The sequence below is a fragment of the Trichosurus vulpecula genome, chromosome 5, assembly GCF_011100635.1.
Source record: "Trichosurus vulpecula isolate mTriVul1 chromosome 5, mTriVul1.pri, whole genome shotgun sequence".
In the NCBI taxonomy this organism is placed as follows: domain Eukaryota; kingdom Metazoa; phylum Chordata; class Mammalia; order Diprotodontia; family Phalangeridae; genus Trichosurus; species Trichosurus vulpecula.
Genome location: NC_050577.1, coordinates 284,112,634 through 284,134,456, shown reverse-complemented (window position 1 = coordinate 284,134,456; position 21,823 = coordinate 284,112,634). Strand labels below are relative to the sequence as shown.

The 21,823-nt window shown below is 36.7% G+C and overlaps 1 protein-coding gene across 3 annotated transcripts in view; it reads right to left on the bottom strand.

Moving 5' to 3' along the window:
• Window positions 1-1,612: 1,612 nt before the first annotated feature.
• The window catches only part of FGD4 (FYVE, RhoGEF and PH domain containing 4), a 234,369-nt gene continuing 214,158 nt past the window's right edge, over window positions 1,613-21,823 (bottom strand). For all 3 annotated transcript variants that reach the window (XM_036759654.1, XM_036759656.1, XM_036759655.1), the window contains 6 exons: window positions 19,912-19,942; window positions 19,606-19,698; window positions 19,090-19,215; window positions 11,649-11,789; window positions 10,924-11,064; window positions 1,613-1,972 (listed from right to left, as the gene is read on the bottom strand). In XM_036759654.1, the coding sequence (XP_036615549.1) occupies window positions 1,715-1,972; window positions 10,924-11,064; window positions 11,649-11,789; window positions 19,090-19,215; window positions 19,606-19,698; window positions 19,912-19,942 (790 nt within the window). In that variant the 3' untranslated portion in view covers window positions 1,613-1,714. The remainder of the gene's footprint in view (window positions 1,973-10,923; window positions 11,065-11,648; window positions 11,790-19,089; window positions 19,216-19,605; window positions 19,699-19,911; window positions 19,943-21,823) is intronic.

Here is a 21,823-nt window from a genome sequence, read left to right as displayed (position 1 = left end):
CTCCATTAAAAAAAAAAAGCCACCAAAAGATTGTGTCATATCCCTTTCTAACCTTCCCCAAATCTGTAAACTAAAATAAAATCTTTTCAAAAATGAAGTTTTCTCTTTCTTTCTTGGAATATTGATCTCAGCAAGAAATTAGCTTTATAGATTTTGGACAATAAAGGTTTTCATTGACATATTTTAATATAGGTTTTAATTTAATTTAAAAAACTACTTTTCCTGATAATTGAAACTGTATTAGTTGTCTAAAACTTATTTAACACTAGGAAATTCAAGTCAAATTGTGCTACCATACACAGTGATTTATACATAATAGGTACTTAGTAAATAGTAGTTGAGATGGGATAAATAGATTGATACATGAATATATCATATCTATGTATCATATATTCTACATTTAAATGTGCCTATAGGAAATAAGTGAAAAATCTTATTGAAAATTTTTTTCTACAAAGATAAAGTTTACCAAGTAGTGTCCCCAAGTCTTAACTCAGGTTTCCAACACAGAGAATGTTTTCAGATATCAGTGAAAGGAAAGCGAATCCTTACAAATAACTGATGTTATTACTTACTTCAACATTTATATGATTATAAAAATGAAATATTCTAAATGCTCTGAGTGTCCCAGTGATCAAAATGTTAATTTATCTCATCTCAAAATAACGAAGACAAAAACATTACTAATCAAATCTACACCTTATATTTAAATATGTAATATGAGCACCTTCAAATAGAGGTACTATTTTAAATAGGCTCAGACATAAAAGAAAAATTAATGATCTTAAAATAGAGTTGGAATTCACTAATTTGTTACATGCCATATAAACTGCTATATTTTTAAGCTTACAAAAATATCAAGACCATTAGGTATCAACTTATTAAACTGTCAAAAACAATCTTAGAATACTTTGCTTAATACCAAGATAAAACATGCTTTGTTTTTTTCTTTTTAATATAAATAATAGACAAACATGATCCTAGAACCATGGAGTCAAAGTACAATCTATTTGATATAATATATACATAAATCCTTATACTTCTGTTTCTTTTTCTTATTTGAATAATACTTTTTTTTAAAAAGAAAAACAATTACCTTTATTCTTGGTAAACTGGAAGTCTAAAAGTCAATGTAATTTGTCTTTTTGATTTTTTTCTATAAGAAAATACATTATAACATACACAACGTGTGTAAATAGCTTTAGATACTAACTTCAATAAAGTGAATGCATTAAACTAAACTTTCCCTGTATTTTTCACTACATATCTATTTTGGCAATATGGAGGTATATCTTTCAAATTGTCAGAAGTCCTACATAAGCAAAGAATATAACAAAGACTCTGTGCGCGTTTTAAGCTAATAGCAAGAGAATCAAATGCCATTTTCTTTAAGACAAACACAAGTAGTAAATGCTCAAGGCAAAGTTCTTAAAGATGTTTCACTGTTCACATTTAAAAAAAAATTATCAGCGAAATGACTATACAGCAACTTCATTAATGATATATAAGTTTAAGAAAATAGTCTGTTTTTACTGCACCCCTCCTCTCCCACCCCAAAATTTGCTTATGAACCTGTATTTTTAACATAAAGTGCTAAAAGGTGTAGGGTTTTTGGGAATGTCTTATTTTCTGGGGTTTTTTTTCCTTCATTTGCTTCATCGCATAGCTTCACCCCACCTTCCCCTTACACCCACAACAATAGGACAACTGTAACTCAGCACTCTGGCTTTCTTTTTAGTCCAGGATGATCATTTACTGTCACTTGTAGTTCATTTGGATACTCTGGCGTCTCACCTTTGACAGCTAAGTGGATGATTTTCAACCATTTCTGTTTCAGTTCCTCACTATCTGCAGAAAAGCTGTGCACAGACTTAGACTGGGTCAGTTTGAAACTGTGAGGAGGATCAGCACTCCCTGGTGTGTCATCCACTGTGTATCCTAGGAGTGGAATGGTTGCTTGAGCTCTGACATCCTAAGAACAAAATGCCATTATGATTTAGAAGAGAATATCATAAAGAAAAGAGCCAAATCCTACCCCCTCAACAGATCTGTTTTATGAATGGAAAGAAAATGCAATATATACATTTAATATGTGTTTGTGTAACATGTGATATGCAATATGCATACATATATAATCATGTAACTGTTGACACTTTTGGATGTACCCTTTGCTGCCGTCTCTCAGTAATCTCTCCTCCTCTATCTATTATCTATCACCCAATCAAAATTCTGGTGGCTACTTTCTACAGACCTTCAGGACACTCTCCTTCCTTCCTCATTGAATTCAGTGCCTGGTTCAGAAGTCTTTCTCTCTTGCCCTCATACTAGAGGACTTTAAACATATGTACATATTGATAGTCCTCAAATACTCTTTAACATTGTTGTTAGAGCTGAGATTTGGTCCAGCCATTCTGAAAACAAATTTGAAACCATGCTTTAAAAAACTGATAAACTATATCCTTATCACTGTAGAGCAACTATTAAGTCTACAACCCAAAGAGATGAGGAATAAGACCCAATATACATTAAAAAATTTTTATAGCAGCTTTTTTTGCAGTACCCACGAAGTACTAACAGAATGGTTGAATAAGTATGGCATATGCATTTACTGAAATACTATTATGCTTTAAGAATTTTAAAATAGAAAGATTTGAGAAACCTGGGAAAGACTTGTATGGACAGATATAAATTTAGGTGAAAAAAACTAGGGGAACAGTTTATACAATAACAATGACACAGTTAAAAACAAAAACAAACCATAAAAACTCTGATCAACACAATGATCGAACATGATTCCCAGGGACAAATGATGAAGCAGTATCTCCAGACAAAGTAGGGATAGCCTCAGGACGCAAGGCATATATTTTTTGGACATGACCACTATGGGAATTTGCCTGTCTATGAATATTTGTTATTATGTTTTTTTACTTTTAACGATAGGAATAGGAGGGAAAGAAAATAAATTTTTGTCTGGATTAGATGGGAAGATAACTTGAAAGAGGGAGTCCAATTAGGCTATTACAGTAGTCCAAGCATGAGGTGATAATATAATAGGGAGGTGACTATAAGACTGGAGAGAAGGTAGAAATGACAAAATGTGACAACAGATTGGATATCTGTGGTACATGAAAGGAATCAAAGATGATTTCAAAGATCCAAAGTCTGGATGACAGAGTAATCAAACAGTATTAGGGGAAAGATTAATTTTGTTAGGGTCATATTTACTTAAAGATGCCTATGAGATGTTGATTTTGAAGTATCCAAAATCAGTTGTTGATATGGGACTGGGGCTCAGGCAAACTTTAAGGTTAGATATTTAGATCTGAGAATCATCTCCATAGAAATGGTAATTGAATACATGGGAGCTAAGCTAAATCACCAAAGAAATTAGTAAAGAGAAAAGAAGAGAAGAGGACTCAGGACAGAGCTTCCTTCTCTATTTTTGTATGTATCATAAAATGGATTTTTTAAGATTGCTTCTCCTATTTTCCCTAACAGTTTATATTAGAATTGTTCTTTGAATATTTAAGTAGAATTCACCTGAAAATGAATATGGTCTCCATCCTAATTCCCCCTGTTTATGCTTATGAATATGGTCTTGGAATTTATGTTCTTTGGAAGTTCATTTATGGTTTGTTCACTTTTTTTCTAAGACTGGTTTATTTAAATTATCTATTTCTTGTTCTGTTAATGTGTATATGTTACATTTTTGTAAATATCCATTTCAGTTAAGCTGTTAGTTTTGTTAGGATTTAGTATAACAAAGTAGTTTCTAATGATACAATTTATCATTTGTTGTAATTTGTACCTTTTCATCACTTTTTATTTTGGTGATTTAATTTTCCTCTCTCTTATAATTAAATAACCTAACATTTATGTTTATTGTTTTTAAAAAGCTCCTAGATTTATCAATTCATTTATTTACAACCTTTTATTTTTGTGAATGTCTTCATTATTTGGAATTTCTATTTTGTTGTTTAATTTAGGATTTCAAAAGTTGTTGGTTTTCGAGATTTTTTATTATGTTCCCAATTCATTGGTCTGATTTTTTTTTTTTTTGCTTGATGAAAGAGTAAAGAGACATAAAATTTCCCCTACAGACTGCTTTAGGTGCATCCTCAAATTTTATGTTGTCATCAACTTTAATGAAATTATCTATTGTTTCCATAATTTGTTTTCTGACCCACCAATTTTTTAGAATTAAATATCCTTTTGTCCTAATTCTTTCTCTCTCCTACTCCTTCTGTCTTCTAGAAATCACTAAAACCTATCTCTCCCAAGATAGCACAGCTTTCTTGGTGCCACCCTTTGAAGTACTGGCTGCACTGTCACTCATTACCCTTGGCTACTGTCAAGAAGAGGGAGTTGGAAAACTCTTTGCTCTCTATTGTCACTTCCAAGTTTTCTCCTCACCTTTATCACCTCTCCTTTGAGAGCCATCTTCCATTCAATCAAATTTCTGGTAGCTGCTGTCTACAGACTTCTGGTTCACTCTCCTTCCTTCCCCAATGACTTCAATACCTCAATGAGTTCACAACTTTTCTCTTCCCCAGCTTCTGCCCTTATAACTAAAGGACTTCAACATTCATACTGACTCTCCCTCAAATACCCTAACCACTCAGGCTTTCAACCTACTCACTTTCCATGACTTACTCCTCTACCCCACCTCAGCCACTCACAAAGATGGTCATTCCCTTGATCTTGCCATCACCCATAAATGCACCATGTCCATGTTCAACTAATCTTTTTATCTGATGAGTATCTATTGGTTTACCATCCCTCCTTCTGCCTTCCCTTAATGCTTCTCATTGTCCACATTATAAACTCCAATCCCTTGTCCCCCAAGTCATCTCTCTTACACTAATCATTTAATCTTCCTTTCTCCATCTTGATCCCGGGTCTTCCCCTCCCAGTTTGATTTTTTTTTTTATTAAAGGGGCCATCCCTTGAATCACTTCTTAAAGAGGCACTATTCACCAATTGAATGAGTGTTGCCTCACTCAAAGTGAGGACGTGAAAAGACCTTGGCTTAAAAGGACAAAGGTCTTACACTACATCCTGGGCCACCTCCAGTCGCCCTGATCAATATCTGGCCACTGGACCCAGATGGCTCAGGAGGAGAAAGTAAGGCTGGTGACTTCACACAGCCCTCCCTCACTCATATCAAAGTCAATTCTAAGTCATATCATCATCTTCCTGATGACATGGTCCTCTTCAAGAACAAAGGACAAACCACACAACACTTGATGAACCAGTTGAATTCTATACTATCCTATTCTTGACCCCCTTATATATCTAATAAAGCCCTGCAGCAAGCTTCAGCCACAGATTACTCAAGCTATCCACTACTTTCATGGATGGATGTCCAGTAGACATCTTAAACATCTCAAACTCAACATGCCCCAAACAGAATTCATTATCTTTCCTTCTAAGCAAATCCCTCCACTCCTACCTTCTCTATTACTGTAAAGGGCAACAATATCCTCCCAAAACCTTAGGCTCATAACCTCAGTGTCATCCTTAACTCCTCAATATTTTTCACCCACTCCAGCCTCACATCCAATCTGTAGCCAAGGACTGTCAACTTCACCTGTGCAACATTTACCAAATACACCCCCTTCTTTCATGATACTGCCATCATTCTGATGCAGGCCCTCATCAGCTCTCATTTGAATTACTGCAAAAGCCTGCTGGTAGGTCTGCCTACCTTCAGTTTCTTTTCACTGCCACTTAAATGCCAAAGTGATTTTCCTGACAGTACAACTATGGCACCCTCTTACTCAATAAACTCCAGTGGCTTCCTATTACTTCCAGGATTAATTCCAGAATCCTCTGTTTGGCACTTAAAGCCCTTCAGGATCTGGCCCCTTCCTACCTTTCCAGTCTTCTTATATATTATACTCTACCATGTACTCTATCATTGACACTGTTTTTCTTACTGCTCCATGAACAAGCCACTCCACCTCTCAGGTCTAGGCATTTTCTCTGGCTTTCCCCATGCCTGGAAGGCTTTCCCTTCTAAATGCTTTCTTCTGAATTCCTTTAAGTCCCAACTACAATCCCATCTTCTATAGGAAGCATTTTCCCAATGCCTTTTACTTTTAATGCCTTCCCTCTGTTAATCATTTTCTATACATACTGAATATAGCTTGTTTGTACAAATATATTTGCTTGTTTCCTCCGTTAGAATGTGGGCTCCTTGAGGGCAGGAATTATCTTTTGCCTCTTTTTGTATCTCTAGCACTTAACACAGTGCCTGGTATACAGTAAATGTTTAATGTTTATTGACTGAGTCTCCAATTAATTTTTAAACTTTCTTCAGTGGCATTTCATTGACTATAATTCTTATTGTTTTATGGTGAATAAGGGATGTGTTTAATATTTCTGTGTTTTTGCATTTGTTTTGGGGTGTTTATACCATAATGTTTTGTCAGTTTTTGTAAAGATGCCATTAAAACACACAAACATCCATATGTTTATATACAGGCATACACACACACACACACATTTCTATATGCTCTATGTATATATATATATATATATATGTGTGTGTGTGTGTGTGTGTGTGTATATTATACATGTATATGTATGTATGAGTACACGAACACACACACACACACACACACACACCCCCACTGCCTAAGATCGATCTTATTTAATATTTCTAAAATACTATTCAGGTCTTTAACTTCTTTCTTGTTTTTACTATTGTTGATAATAGATTTGACTAAGGGTCAAACACCATAGCTGGTCCCGCCAACCCCTGCACTCATATTTTTATTGTCTAGTTCTCCCTGTAATTCACTAAACTCCTCTAAATATTTAGATGTTATGTCATTAGGGATACATATGTAAAGTACTGAAATTAATTGTCTATGGTACCTTTCAGCAAATTGTAATTTACCTGTTTATCTCTTACATAAATCTATTTTTGGTGTTGCCTTGTCTGATTGACTATCTTTATTTTGAGTCAGCTGAAGCACAGTAGATTTTGCTTCAGCCTCTTATTAATCTTTATGTTTCAGTTGTGTTTCTTATAAACATCATATTATTTGACTCTAATTTCTAAACCATTTTACCATCCTCTTCCATTTTATGGGAAAGTTCGTTCCATTTCCACAAACAGTTATAATAATTAATTTTGCATTTCCCTCTGTTATTTTCTTATACTTTTCTCTCTCTTTATTTCCTGCTCCTTCTTTACAAAGAAGGAGAGGGTTGTGGAACAGGAGGAACATGGTCCACATCAGTGGACTTAAACCAACCAGTTTCTTTCCTCCCTACCCCTTTTCTCCACTTATGCAAAAACCCATTTCAGGTTCTTACCCTTTCTTTTTTTTCCTTTCAAGCTCCTTCTCTAAACATACCCTTCTTAATTGTTCCTTTCCCCAGTCTCTGCTGTTCTCATCTTTTTTCCTGTTGAGTTAAATGTATTGTTACACCAAACTTTGTATGTATGTCAGTGTTTTATCTTCCTTTGTCCAGTTCAGATGAAAGTGAGATTTTAATGACAAATGAAATTTCTTGCATGCCTCTGTATAGACTTCTACCAGCAGAATCTAATTATATGAGATACTAAGTCTCCCCTCCCCCCACTCCCTCCTTTTTTATCTTCTGGTGTATTATTTCCCCTTGCTTTTTCCTTTCCTTTAAAAAAAAATTTTTTAAAACAATCATCAAAACATTACAAAACAGCTTCAAGGCCTTCTGCCTTCTTTGATTCCTTCTATGTCCCCTGATGACATTAAGCCTCTGAGGGTATACTTATTTCATCCCTTCTATTGAATATAAGCACTTTATCTTTATGAAGTCACTTCAGATTGATTGGTTATATTTAATTTTCTACATTTTTCTTTATTCCCATGTTTATGTTTCAAAGTTTCTACTCAACTCTAATATTTTCATCAGGAAGGCTTAATAGTCCTTCATTTCAATAAAGGTCCATCCCCCCTCTCCTTTTGATTGATTATATTCAATTTCACTAAGTTATTCTTAGTTATAAACCTAAGTCCTTTGTCTTCTGGAATAGCATAATCTAAACTCTCCACACCTTGAAAGTTGTGGCTGCTAAATCTTGTATGATCCTGAATATGGTACCGATGTACTCAAACTCTTTCTTTTTGGCAGTTTTCAGTATTTTTCTTGGATGTGGAAGCTCTATATTTTGCCTATAACATTCCTAATGGGGGTTTCTTTCAGGAGGAGAGTGATGGATTCTGTCACTATCCCTTCTCATTCCAAGATATGTTAGCATCTTTCTTTCGTGAAATGTGATATCTAGGCTCTTATTTTGGTCATGGCTTTCAGGTAATCCAATATTGTTTTCCCTATTTTTAAAATAAATATTTATTGATAAATTACCAGATTTTTCCCCAGTATCTTTCCTCTTCTTCCTCCCCGAGAGGTACCCAATATAACTCATATTTTTAAAAGAACCTCCCCCCCAAACTGATAGATACATTGAAAAAGTTTGTATCACACCTATGGACCTCTCACCTCTGCAAAGAGAGGTGGGGATGTCTTCTCACAGCATTTCTTTGAAGTCATCTTTGCTTTTTATAATTATTGTAAAATTTAATTTTGTTTATCTTACAGTTTTTCTTTCCATTTATGTGGCTGTAGCCACTGCATGAATGTGTATGTATGCATATACACACATGTATACATGCACATACACACACATATATACTGAGTAAGCAGAGCCAAGAAAACTACACATGTATGTGTGTGTATTTGTAGTTCTCTTGGTTCTATTTACTCAGTTCAGCATCAGATCATACAAATTTTTCCATTACTCTCTATATTCATCATATTCACGGTTCCTTATGCATAGTAATATTCCATTATATTCATGTACTATGATTAACTGTTCCCCAGTTGATGGGTACCCATGCTGCTCATCAAATGATTCTTAAATTCTTAAATTCCTTATCTGTTTTGTAGGTTAGTTTTTTTAAAAAAATATGAGACATCTTTTATTTTCCTTTAATTCCATTAAGTTTTGTTTTGTTTGTTATACTTTCAATGAATTTGATAAGGTTTTGTAACTCTTGTGCTCAGTTATTAATTCTCTTTTTAGTCAGTCTTCCAAAGCTGTCTTTTCTCCCAGTTCTTTCCTCTATCACACAAATTTCATTTATAATATAATTTCTAAACTTAAAAAAAACTCCCTCTTGCTTCATTTCTTGTAGACATCCTAATTTATCTTGGGATCAAGCTGTGTTTTTATTAAATGCTTTACTTGTAAGTGTTTTGGATATATTCTGTTAGAAGTCAGTTCTTTATCTTTTGTTGTTGTTTATTCTTTCTTCCAACTTCTTTACTTCTTTTATTAGGTCTATGTATTAGAATCAGGTTCACTGAGCTTCTGTCAGGACTGTTATGACATTGAATGATCTTGGCCTCTCTTTCCTGGGGTCCTGTCACTGTGTTCCTTGATTACTGAGTGCAGTGTTCTTGAAGGATAATAGAAACTGTTTGAAGTGGGAAGCTGCAGCCTTTCAGTGAGCGCTATGTGGTCAGATCAAGAGCATGGCATGACTGCTTCCCTCCTGGGCTTTTTTAGTTCCAGACTCTGGTTCATGTCCAGGCAAGGCAGCTACAGACTTGTCCCAGGGCAGTGCTCCGATAAATAGTAATTTACCTCAGCTTCCATCAGACTCAGCAGGCTCAGAGTGACTGGATTGCTGGCCTATCCCTGTTCTGCATCCTGGAAAAAATTTGTGATATACTCTGGAAGACCTCAGTCTGCTGAATCTTGGATTGGGCCTTTCTGGGAGACCCTTTTTTGTTGGCCTGGGTAAAAGGTAAAGTCAACAACCCACATTAGGGTGACTTTTGCTGCACTGCTGGCTCCTATTTAGAGCCCTGGGACTCAAGTACTCATTTTGGCCTCTTTTGGGGACCTTATTACTTGCTGGCCTAGGCATGGGGCTGAGTATGCAATTTGTTCTGAGAGATACTACCCCACTACCTGTTTGGTGCCCTAGGAATTGAGATATTGATCTTGGCCCACCCTTGTTTCACAGGTCCTATTCTAGTTACTTGCTGGTGGGTCAAACTTGTGATGTTGGGCTGGAAAGATATCCTACTAGGACTTTCCACAGATTTTTCAATCACTGATCTTTCAATCACCACTCTGTGGGAGGTGGGCTGTATTACTTCCTGTTATTCTAGTATTTTGGTTGGTGTCACCTCACTAAAGCATTTTAATAACCAATATTACAAATATATTTTATATGTATATTTTTAAAGGAGATGCCTTCTCCCCCTCAATTTATTTTAAAAAATGCATTTCTGATTTGTTGGAAGCAATGCATCTGTGGACATCTCATATCTAGAAATTTGGCACTTAGAAGTCAAGGGGTTGACTTTCCAAAGTAGTTCAAAACACACCTATATCTTCTTCTCAATGGCTGTTATATAATGATGTTAAATTAGATTTATTTAAATGTCTTTTCCCTCAAAATTTCAGATGTTCACTTTGGTGAACATTTATTTTGACATCTAAAGTATATTTATGTACATCTAGGTACATTTATTTTTACATCTAAAGGAAGCAATTATTTTCCTTGATGCCCCCCTTGCTAAATTTCTTTAATGCCCTATTTTAATCCCAAATTCAACTCAATCTTTGTCAAACTCATTTGATAGGAAAAAAGATAAAAATAGGAAAATCTTATTCATGTAGGGGAGGGAAAAATTTTCAAGGTAAATAAAAAAGAACGAAACATTTTAGAGTAAGAAAACTCGGGAATTTGGGGGATACATGATGGATATTTGTAATTTTAGTGAGCCGAAGCTTAAGTTATTGAATGCTTGATTTTAAAGAAAAGGGACTGAGGGTTTCTAGAATTACTTCCCTTGTCCTCTCCATTTATTCCTGACTAGCATGCTCAATAGAAGGCAAATATTATGATGTACCTGTGGGGCACCATACATGTAGAGTACAAGAGCTTCTTGTTTAGGGATCACACACCAAGCTTTTTGCCAGGGCTTGGACTTTTCCATATACTGAAGAAAGCTGCATATTACACTATTTCCAGAAACCTCTGCTGATTCAATCTGTGAATATGTAGCAAAGACAACAAAAGGAGATAGAGACGTATTATCCTTTAATTACAGATAAAGACACTACCATAGAGAAACAACTTGAAAAAATATAAATTAAAATCCTTAGAAAATTAATAACTTACAAAATAAATCTGCTAATGAATGAAATTATTTTAAAACTTCTCTATACCTATCCCCAAATGAAAGCAATTCTTCTAAACACCCAAATACGCATCAATAAGGTAAGTTATCAGTGATTAAGTTGGAAGTGACTCTTTCCATTGACATAACTATAATTTAGTAGTTAAGTTGCTTAAACTGTTGCCTGAGTCTTAGAAAAGGTAAATGACCTAACAATACCACTACTAGGTCTGTATCCCAAAGAGATCAAGGAAAATGGAAAAGGGCCTATTTGTACAAAAATATTTGTAGTAGCTCTTTTTGCGGAGACATACAACTGGAAATTGAGGAGACACCCATCAACTGGGGAATGTCTGACCAAATTGTAGTATATGATTGTGATGGAATAAAATACTACTTGTCATTAAAAAGTTTAAATAATATATAAGGACAAGACTCCCATTTTTTTATCATACCTCTAAGATTCCCCTCCTTTTCTTTTCTTCACTGTCTGTGCATCCAGTTATTATTTGATAGCAGTCTTTACAAACCTTGCTCCATTTACCACCATCATATTCAAGTTGAGCTTTATAGTCAGAACATTTCCAACAGACCACCTTAAAAACAAGGAAAAAAAGGAATAGCAATCATATTCACAGACTACTGCTATTTCTTAAGCAGAATTCCACTACATCTAATAGTAGCCGTGAAGAAAAATATAAATATTTGCTGCAAAACAATCCTCATTGAAAAACCAATTGATTTTGTTTCATAATGTGAAAAATTAGTTTTTATGTGACAGATACCCTAATTTTCTAATGAAAGTTCATCTAACTTAAGCAAAGATAGATTAATATATTCCAAGTGCTTACTCTGTGTAAAAGGTATTGCTTCTCTTACAGTTTATAAGAAAAATTATAACAAAATCCTATTACTTCAGCAATGGATCTTGTTGTTCATCCTTCTTTTTCTAAGAGGACCAATAACATCACAGGGTGATGTCTTGACTTGCAATAGAAGTGGATTTAAAAGAGGACAGAGTTGAACCAACAGAAGTGGATTTAAATGAGGACAGAGTTGCACCAAGTCATCAGTTTCACCCACTCTCTCAGAGTCGTCGAAGTCCAGTGGCAAGACAAAAGTCAAGATGACTGGCAGTGGCCTGGGATGCAGTGGACTACCTTGGTGTCTTTGATGTCAGACCAACCCTAAGCACTTCACAGTACCTGCTTCAGCTGCCTTTGTGGCTGTTGGAACAAACTGTTCTCATCTGCCCATTCTGCCAGGTGAAGTCTTCATATGCTTGGGGTAGACATGCCCCAACTCTGATAGGTTTGGGGCCTAACAGTTACTCTCAACCTGGTTAACCTTAACTTTAGCCTGTCTGCTGAGACAGTTTTGCTGGGGTGTGGCTGCTGTGCACGCTCCAACTTCTTGGAGCCACAGGTGAAAGGCAAACACCCAAAAGTGGATGAGCAACCCTGAAAAAGCCTTAGCAAGCCCTCACACTAGAGGTGCTAGTTCTCCCTGAATACCCCAAGTATTGAGTAATGGAACTATATGTTTCTTGAAATGCAGTTTCTACCTGGCACGATCAGACAGGTAAGATGGCTTTTGTGATAGGGCCAACATTTTCCTAACAAAACTTCCTTTACGGGGGGGCAGAGCCAAGATGGCAGCAGGAAAGCAGGGACTAGTGTGAGCTCCACACTCAGTCCCTCCAAAAACCTATAAAAAAAGACTCTGAACCAATTCTAGAACTGCAGAACCCACGAAATAGCAGAGGAAAGCAGGGCTCTAGCCCAGGACAGCCTGGATGGTCTCTGGGTAAGGTCTATCACGCATGGAGCTGGGACTGGAGCAGAGCAGAGCCCAGCGTGGGCCACGTGGACCAACCAGATCAGGAGCCGGGTGAAGCAGGCCCTAGCGCCCTGAATCAGTGAGCTGCGGCAGTTACCATACTTCTCAACACACAAACACCAAAGACAACAGAGAAGGTTAGTGGGAAAAGCTGCTGGGGACAGAATGAAAGAAGGAGCTCGCAGTTTGGCCACCGCCCCAGGGGCAGCGGAGGTGGGGCAGCTACAGAACTGCACCTGCAGTTGCTTCAGGCCCCAGGCCCACCTGGTGGGAAGAATTAAGTGGCAGATTAGAGCAGGAGTGAAGAGCGTGCTGAAGATCTAAGTCCAGTCCGGATTCGGGGTTCTTGGGGAAGGAGTGCTGGTGTTGCAGCACATACCCTAGAGCTTGGAACATCATACTCTTTACTCTACAAGCAGTCATACCCCACTGAAAAACTCAAGGGTCAAGTAAGTTGGCTGGGAACATGGCCAGGCAGCGAAAACACACCCAGATTCAGTCTCAGACTTTGGAATCTTTCTGTGGGAACAAAGAAGACCAAAACATACAGCCAAAAGAAGTCAACAAAATCAAAGAGCCTACAACAAAAGCCTCCAAGAAAAACATGAACTGGTCTCAGGCCATGGAAGACCTCAAAAAGGATTTGGAAAAGCAAGTTAGAGAAGTAGAGGAAAAATTGGGAAGAGAAATGAGAAGGATGAGAGAAAACCATGAAAAACAAGTCAATGACTTGCTAAAGGAGACCCAAAAAAATACTGAAAAATATACTGAAGAAAACAACACCTTAAAAAATAGACTAACTCAAATGGCAAAAGAGCTCCAAAAAGCCAATGAGGAGAAGAATGCCCTGAAAGGCAGAATTAGCCAAATGGAAAAGGAGGTCCAAAAGACCACTGAAGAAAATACTACCTTAAAAATTAGATTGGAGCAAGTGGAAGCTACTAACTTTTTGAGAAATCAAGATATTATAAAAACAGAACCAAAGGAATGAAAAAGTGGAAGACAATGTGAAATATCTCACTGGAAAAACCACTGACCTGGAAAATAGATCCAGGAGAGATAATTTAAAAATTATTGGACTACCTGAAAGCCATGATCAAAAAAAGAGCTTAGATATCATCTTTCAAGAAATTATTAAGGAGGCTGCCTTGATATTCTAGAGCCACAGGGCAAAATAGAAATTGAAAGAATCCACTGATCGCCTCCTCAAATAGATCCCAAAAATAAATCTCCTAGGAATATTGTCGCCAAATTCCAGAGCTCCCAGATCAAGGAGAAAATACTGCAAGCAGCCAGAAAGAAACAATTTGAGTATTGTGGAAACACAATCAGAATAATTCAAGATCTAGCAGCTTCTACATTAAGATATCGAAGGGCTTGGAATACGATATTCTGGAGGTCAATGGAGCTAGGATTAAAACCAAGAATCACCTACCCAGCAAAACTGAGTATCATGCTCCAAGGCAAAATACGGACTTTCAATAAAATAGAGGACTTTCAAGTTTTCTCAGTGAAAAGACCAGAGCTGAACAGAAAATTTGACTTTCAAACACAAGAATCAAGAGAAGCATGAAAAGGTAATCAAGAAAAAGAAATCACAAGGGACTTACTAAAGTTGAACTGTTTTGTTTACATTCCTACATGGAAAGATGATGTGTATGATTCATGAGACCTCAGTATTAGAGTAGCTGAAGGGAATATGCATATGTGTGTGTGTGTGTGTGTGTGTGTATGTATATATGTGGATGTATGTGTGTATATGTGTGTGTGTGTGTGTGTGTGTGTATAGAGAGAGAGAGAGATCAAGCACAGGGTGAGTTGAAGATGAAGGGATAATATCTAAAAGAAATAAAATCAAATTAAGGGATGAGAGAGGAATATATTGAGAGAGGGAGAAAGGGAGAGATAGAATGGGGTAAATTATCTTGCATAAAAGTGGCAAGAAAAAGCAGTTCTGTAGGAAGAGAAGAGAAGGCAGGTGAGGGGGGAATGAGTGAATCTTGCTCTCATCAGATTTGACCTGAGGAGGGAATACCATACACACTCAGTTGAGTATCTTACCCCACAGGAAAGAAAGAGGAAGAAGATAAAAAAGGGGGGATGATAGAAGGGAGGGGAGATGGGGGAGGAAGTAATCAAAAACAAACACTTTCGAAAAGGGACAGGGTCAAGGGAGAAAATTGGATAAAGGGGATAGGTTAGGAAGGAGCAAAATATAGTTAGTCTTTCACAACATGAATATTGTGGAAGGGTTATACATAATGATACACATGTGGCCTATGTTGAATTGCTTGACTTCTTAGGGAGGATTGGTGGGAAGGGAAGAGGGAAGAGAATTTGGAACTCAAAGTTTTAAAAACAGATGTTCAAAAACAACAAAAAAAAGTTTTTGCATGCAACTAGAAACTAAGATACACAGGCAATGGGACATAGAAATTAATCTTGCCCTACAGGAAAGAAAGGGAAAAGGAGATGGGAGGGGAGTGGGGTGACAGAAGGGAGGGCTGACTGGGGAACAGGGCAACCAGAATATATGCCATCTTGGAGTGGGGGGAACGGTAGAAACGGGGAGGGTCAGAGGGGAGAACTAGGCCTTCCCTTGACATAAGTAGGTCATCAAAGACTCCCTATTCAATCAATGATTCCTTAGTGCTTAGAAGCATTCCAAAACAAAGACAACAAAAGTCCACTTTGCTTGCCATTACATTTGAAAAGCAAAACTCATCAAAGGTACTTGATTACCTCAGCATTCCAAAAGAGAAAACAGTAAAAATTCCCACCCTAATTACCATAACATTTACAAGTTGAGTCAAAACTAAAGCTTGGTATGTAGACAGGAAAAAGAAATCTATCACATAAATTTCTCAAATAATCCATAAATATTTGTTGCTTGAAAGATTATGATCTGTCAGTCAGTCAACAAGCATTTATTAAGCATTTACTATATGAGATTGATGGAGATCAATTTGGAAGAAACTTTGATAGTGGACTTTTTTATTTTTTATTTTTTTAAACTTTGTAATTACAGCTAAATGCTATTCTTTAACTAAATGTCTTTAAATTAACATTAACATAGAGACTAGGGTTTTGTTCATGATATCCTATTATAATTAACTTCAACAGGCCAAATCTATTTGCTGCACTAGAATTCTGCTGTATTGAGCATTTCTTGAAAAAGGTGGGCAATGATCGACTACCTTTTTTTTTTTTACATTATACATATAAGAATTGACCTTAAAATATTTTGTAGTGCTATTTGTTTAATGAAAACTGAATATAATCAATCATTATTCATGAACACCTTGTATGTCCATATATAGTATCAGAGGTATGCACCCAGACATTTTCCTGAGTACTCAATGCCATCCATAATGAAACCTTTCTTCTAGTACTAAACATGTCATCCTATACAAGGTAGAAGAATACCCATTGACACCAGAGGAGGACTGATGGAGTCATAACTAGTCTTATACCTGATCTATGCTGTAGGACTTGAACTTTAACAGGGAGAACAGACACAGCCAGAGATGGAAAGAACCAGAGCTTAGGCAACTAGGTGGCACACAGGACAGAGCACTAGACCTGGAGTAAGGAGGCTCATCTTCTTAAATTCAAATCTGGCCCCAGACACTTATGTGACCCTGGGCAAGTCTCTTTGCCTCAGTTTCCTCATCTGTAAAATGAGCTGGAGAAGGAAACAGCAAACCACTCCAGTATCTTTGCCAAGAAAATTTCAAATAAGGTCACAAAGAACTGGAACTGAAAAATTGAACATGCACAGAAGCTTGAATTAGTGCATCACACTGAACCTCCAAAGAACTTCCAAGGAACCATGTAGCCCAGAAGAGAGGAGGGAATTAAATGGTCTGAGATATAGCAGTGGAGTATTATAGATGATTTCTTGGATAATGGTCTCAAATGCGTTCTTCTTTTAGGAAGCCACAGTGGTAAAGCTGGAAGTAAATATATGTGCTCTTGAGATAGAATAGCAGAAAGGTTGACAGAATCAAGGAGAAGAGATCCTCAACATGCCAATTTCCAGGACCAAGCAGTAGCTGGAACTCTGGATACTAAGGTGGAGGGGTAGGAGATGGAAATAGTAGGGGAAAGAGAGTAATCAAATAGCAAAAAAGTGACCCAAAAAGTGGAAGAAAAAGCCCAGAATTTGTCTTTACTGGCACTGTGAATTATGGGAAATCTCAAGAAACTGGGAAAAAGCTTCAAATTTCTACTGACCTTATTTTCTCCCCTCTCTGGGAGATCCAGTGAGAATTGTACTGGATAATTTTAACAATTCTTGGGACAGGGCTCATTAAAGGAAGAAGGATTATCTTTCTTTTGACCCTAAGTTTTGGCAAAGAAATCTCAAGAAGGAAATGGCAAGCAGGTCCATTATTTTTGCCAAGAAAACTCCAAATGGAGTTTCAGATATGACTGAAAATGATGCCTCAACAACAACAACTCAACACTAGGACAATGGGGAGGGTGAAGGTCCACATCGAAGGAAAACAAGAACCATATTGGCTGACACCAAATGCTTTAGTGGAAAAGGTACTATGCTTGGGTTCAGGAAACACCTGGGTTCAAATCTAGCTTAAGAGTTGTGTGAGAAATTTCAACCCTCAGTTTCCTATGGAATGGGGATAATATTTTCTGCAATATCTACTTCACAGGACTGTGGTGAGGACAAAATGACACAATATATCCAAATTTTATAAAAATTTAATACACTCTATATATGTCTCTCTTCGGCCACCTGAAATTTTGATTCTTGAGACTATGGTGTTTTAGAAATCTTGGTTGAAACAAAACTGGTATTTTTTCAAAACACAGGTTTTGGTTTCAAAAAGGAGGCTGGTATTGCTGAAAGTGCTACCTAATTTCCACAAAGTTATCTAGTCTATCTTCTCCTGTTCAATTATACACCTCTAGCTCACTGATTATCTGCAGTGTTTGTTACCTAACTGTTTTAGCACAGTTAATATGGAAATGGACAATGGCTTTTCTTCACCCAGCTGGTTTTTCTTGTGTAGACTACTGAGCCAAATTGGAGTGGCTGTATAGTATTCCAGACTTTATTACAATTAATAGAATGCCATCTACAAACAAGAACATATGGAGGACCTCATAACCATTAAGAATTCCACTTCACATTACATTAACATATCCTCTAAACAGTTTTGTTAAACTTCTGTTTCCCTGTCTTTTGCCTTAGTTGATACTGATAATTAGCGTATTACTTTTTTCTCTATAACTTAATCATTTTATTAATAAGGCCAGCATTTTGATAAAAGGATGGTCATTTGGCCATCTCTTTTAGACCAAGGATCAGGGGATTATTGTTAAAAGTTCGGTTGTTATATTTAGTAGGAAATCTTGCATGTTCTTAACACATGCATAAGAGACACCTTGATAGACAGCCTTTAAGATTAAAATTTGTTCTACTCAATCAAAAAAAATTTTTATTTTTATAATAAAGGTCGGGGTTTTGACCCAATCCCTGGATAGCTGTATTGAATCAATAAAGAGATATAAATTAGTGCAAAAAAATTCTTAATCAATTTGAGAGGAATGATGTGCTCTGATCATTCCATGAAAATCAATGATGTTGCACAGGAAATATTTGAGTTTTGGTGAAGGGAACAGATACACCTGTCACCAAGTGTAACAACAATTTATATTTGAAGATTTTTCCCACCCATTAATAGGTCATGTGACCTGCTTCCATCACAGGAAGCCTAAGTCACATGTGTGGTGGGAGAAGCTTGCTGAGAGGAAAAGGAAAGGGTGTCACAGGAAATGCAGAGAGAGCAGTCAGAGGTGGGGGACAGAGCATTTGTGTGGTAGCTATACTGTGAGTGACTATTGGTGGCAAGGCCCCAGCAGGAGGTAGGACAGTTATGGGATGGCTTGGCTCCATGCTGTGTTTTAGATTCCTTGCTGTTATGATAAAGTAGACTTATTGGTTCCATCTCTTTCCTCTAGAACCATCTGGGTCCAGAATGATTGGAGATTACCAGTAATAAGATGACAATCAAGTGACAAACTGATACTTACATGTCCACATGCTCGGCAATGATGTCTCCTCCTTGTCAGTGCATTAAAAGATTCTTTGCATTTCATACACATTGTTACTTCATTGTCTCGAATCCATCTTGGGGCCCTTTTCCCAAGTTCAGCAGTCTAAAAAGTCAAGGGACCCAAATGTGCAATATTTTAGTGGAGAAAATTACTATGCCCTCCCAAAGGACAGTTCCATTAACAACACTGTTGCACTGTTCACACCACAGTTCTGAAATCCTATGTAAAGAGATATTCTAAAGACTTCAGCTAAAAAATATATGGGAAGATCACTCATTATAGCAATTATTTAAAAATTAGATCCTGAACAAAAGCCTCTTCTGACACTGTATAGGAAAAGAATTCGCTAAAAAAAAAAATTAAAAATAAAAAAAACCCACCTTACTTCATAATTCCAATGCCCTAGGAATCCAAAGAAAGCATATGAAGCTAGCCCTTAACAATAATCATTTGCAATAGCACCAACAAAAAAAAAACATGTTAAGAACTTACGGAAACCTCCAAGTGCATATCATTATCTTTTGCTATAGCATTTCTAAAAGTTTCATGCCTTTGATGGAAAGCTTCAATAGTGTTTTGAAGTGCCTAAAAATGTAAAAAATTCAAAATGGACATTATGAATATTATGCAATGCTGATGAAAAGACGATAACAACAAAATCTGGTATAGTAATGCCCTCCCCCCCCACCATTAAATGAATTATTTCCAATGGCCAAATCATACATAATAAATATTTATTACCTAGACATATATAGTGAATATATAAAAAGCAAAATGAAGATAAGGAATTATGTTTACCTTGATCCATTCCTCTTTGTCTTGCTCAGAACTAAAAAATAAATCGGCAAAGTTTAAAATAAATGCATTACATATAAATGAGTTACAACTGGTGAATGCAACTAAACATACTGAGATACATTGATCCTATTCCCAAATTTCCGGAAAATTTAGTGACGCATGGCAAAGAGTCATAATAAAAATTTAACATATCTCTTGTGATTCAACAAAGAAAAATTTTTAAAAGAATTTCAACCTACTCACTTAGTATGGATAGTCCTGAGGGTGGGAGGAAGGGGATTGTACAGTGAATTTTTGTCTGGCTTCTACTCCTATGTTACGGGCCAAGTTAGAGCCAAGCCCTGCCCTCCTTGGACCTCCAGGCCCAGGGGCCGGCTGAGATAAACTCAGGGCTCTGAGTTATGGGTGGAGCCAGGAGGAGGGGTCTCGCCTTTGTTGCCTCCCTAGCAATTCCAGGTCTTTGCCGGGACCTGCTTGAGCACCTGCTTGAGCACATAGAACTTCCGGCTCTCTGTCTGGGCTTGCTAGAGCACATGGAACTTCCGGTTCGTTGCCTGGACTGCCTGACCCCAGGGAGCTTCAGGTTAGCTCGGGAAGAGAAGGGGAGGAGAGTAGGTGGAGTCAGGGCGGTCCTAGTACCCAGGTGTCTTGATTTTACCTTTCTTTCACCCACGTAATCAAAGAATGTACCTATGTCACTAAAGATATAAAAATGCTGCTTGCTGAAATAATAAACAGAGTCATTCACCACCTTTCGGCTCCCGCCCCATACATTGTCCGAGAGATCAGGCCTTTTGTTAAGCAAAGGCCTGGGTCTTGGGGGGATCCCCAAGTTTGTTGCAAGGCTGGGGACTCGCAACACTCCTACAAAATGAAATTGCCATCAAATAATCTCCCCTAAGTGCCCTTATATACATGGTATATAAGAGTAGCTCTAAATCTAAGAAACCAAGATCCATCTACCCATTCAATACTGGGAATGATAAAGTCTACAGTGACAAACCAGCCCAAGAACATTTATTGAAAAAAAATTCTCAAGGAAAACATAAAATAAAGCCATAGTTTATTTATACAGGCATTTTAGGGAGCTCTTTATAATATTTCCTTTGTTGGAATATGTAACTAATATTCTGTTTTTAAGGCAAACATCAAGACTAACATGAAGAAATGAAAATGTTTGCTATTGTTAAGTGCTTCCAGAAAGGAGATATTAAATCAGATGATTCAAACATAAAATAATAATTACTTCAGGCAAATCCTCTTTGAATCTAACCTGAATTCCATATGGGCCACTTCAGATCTATCTTATTCTAATTGCTGAGATATAAGAAAATGCCTACATTGGAAGCCCATTATAAATTCTTTCAAGTCTGCTCTGATTGAGGCAAAAACATCCCTTTTTTAAAAAGCCTTTCAACAACTTATTTTCTGACTCCAAAAATATTTTAAATTTAGTTCTTATCTTGCTTTCAACATAAAGTTGATAACCAAAGAAAAACACAAATACCTATATTTAAATAAACAGTAAGGGAAGGAAGATTTATTTCTTTGTTCCCTAAGTTAGAAAATAACAAAAAATGTAGCTAATGGGACAATACCTCCTTGGAAGTCCTTACCAAATTGAGTAAGATCTTGTTCTACACTCAAAATTGTAGAGTAAAAATCCATTTTTTTTCCTTCCAGGTAGGACATCCCAGACCCACAATTCTTAAAATCTTCCTCAGAAATGTACTGACTACATAATTTCATATCTGTAATACTGATCTATTTGCATCTTGACTTAAGATTTACAGATTGATCTGAATCATGTTCATGTATGAATCATGTTTCCTCTCTCATCACACAGTTGGAATGTAATATTACCTTATCATTCTTTAAGCAACTCTGACTCTTCCTTTTAGAATAGTTTGCA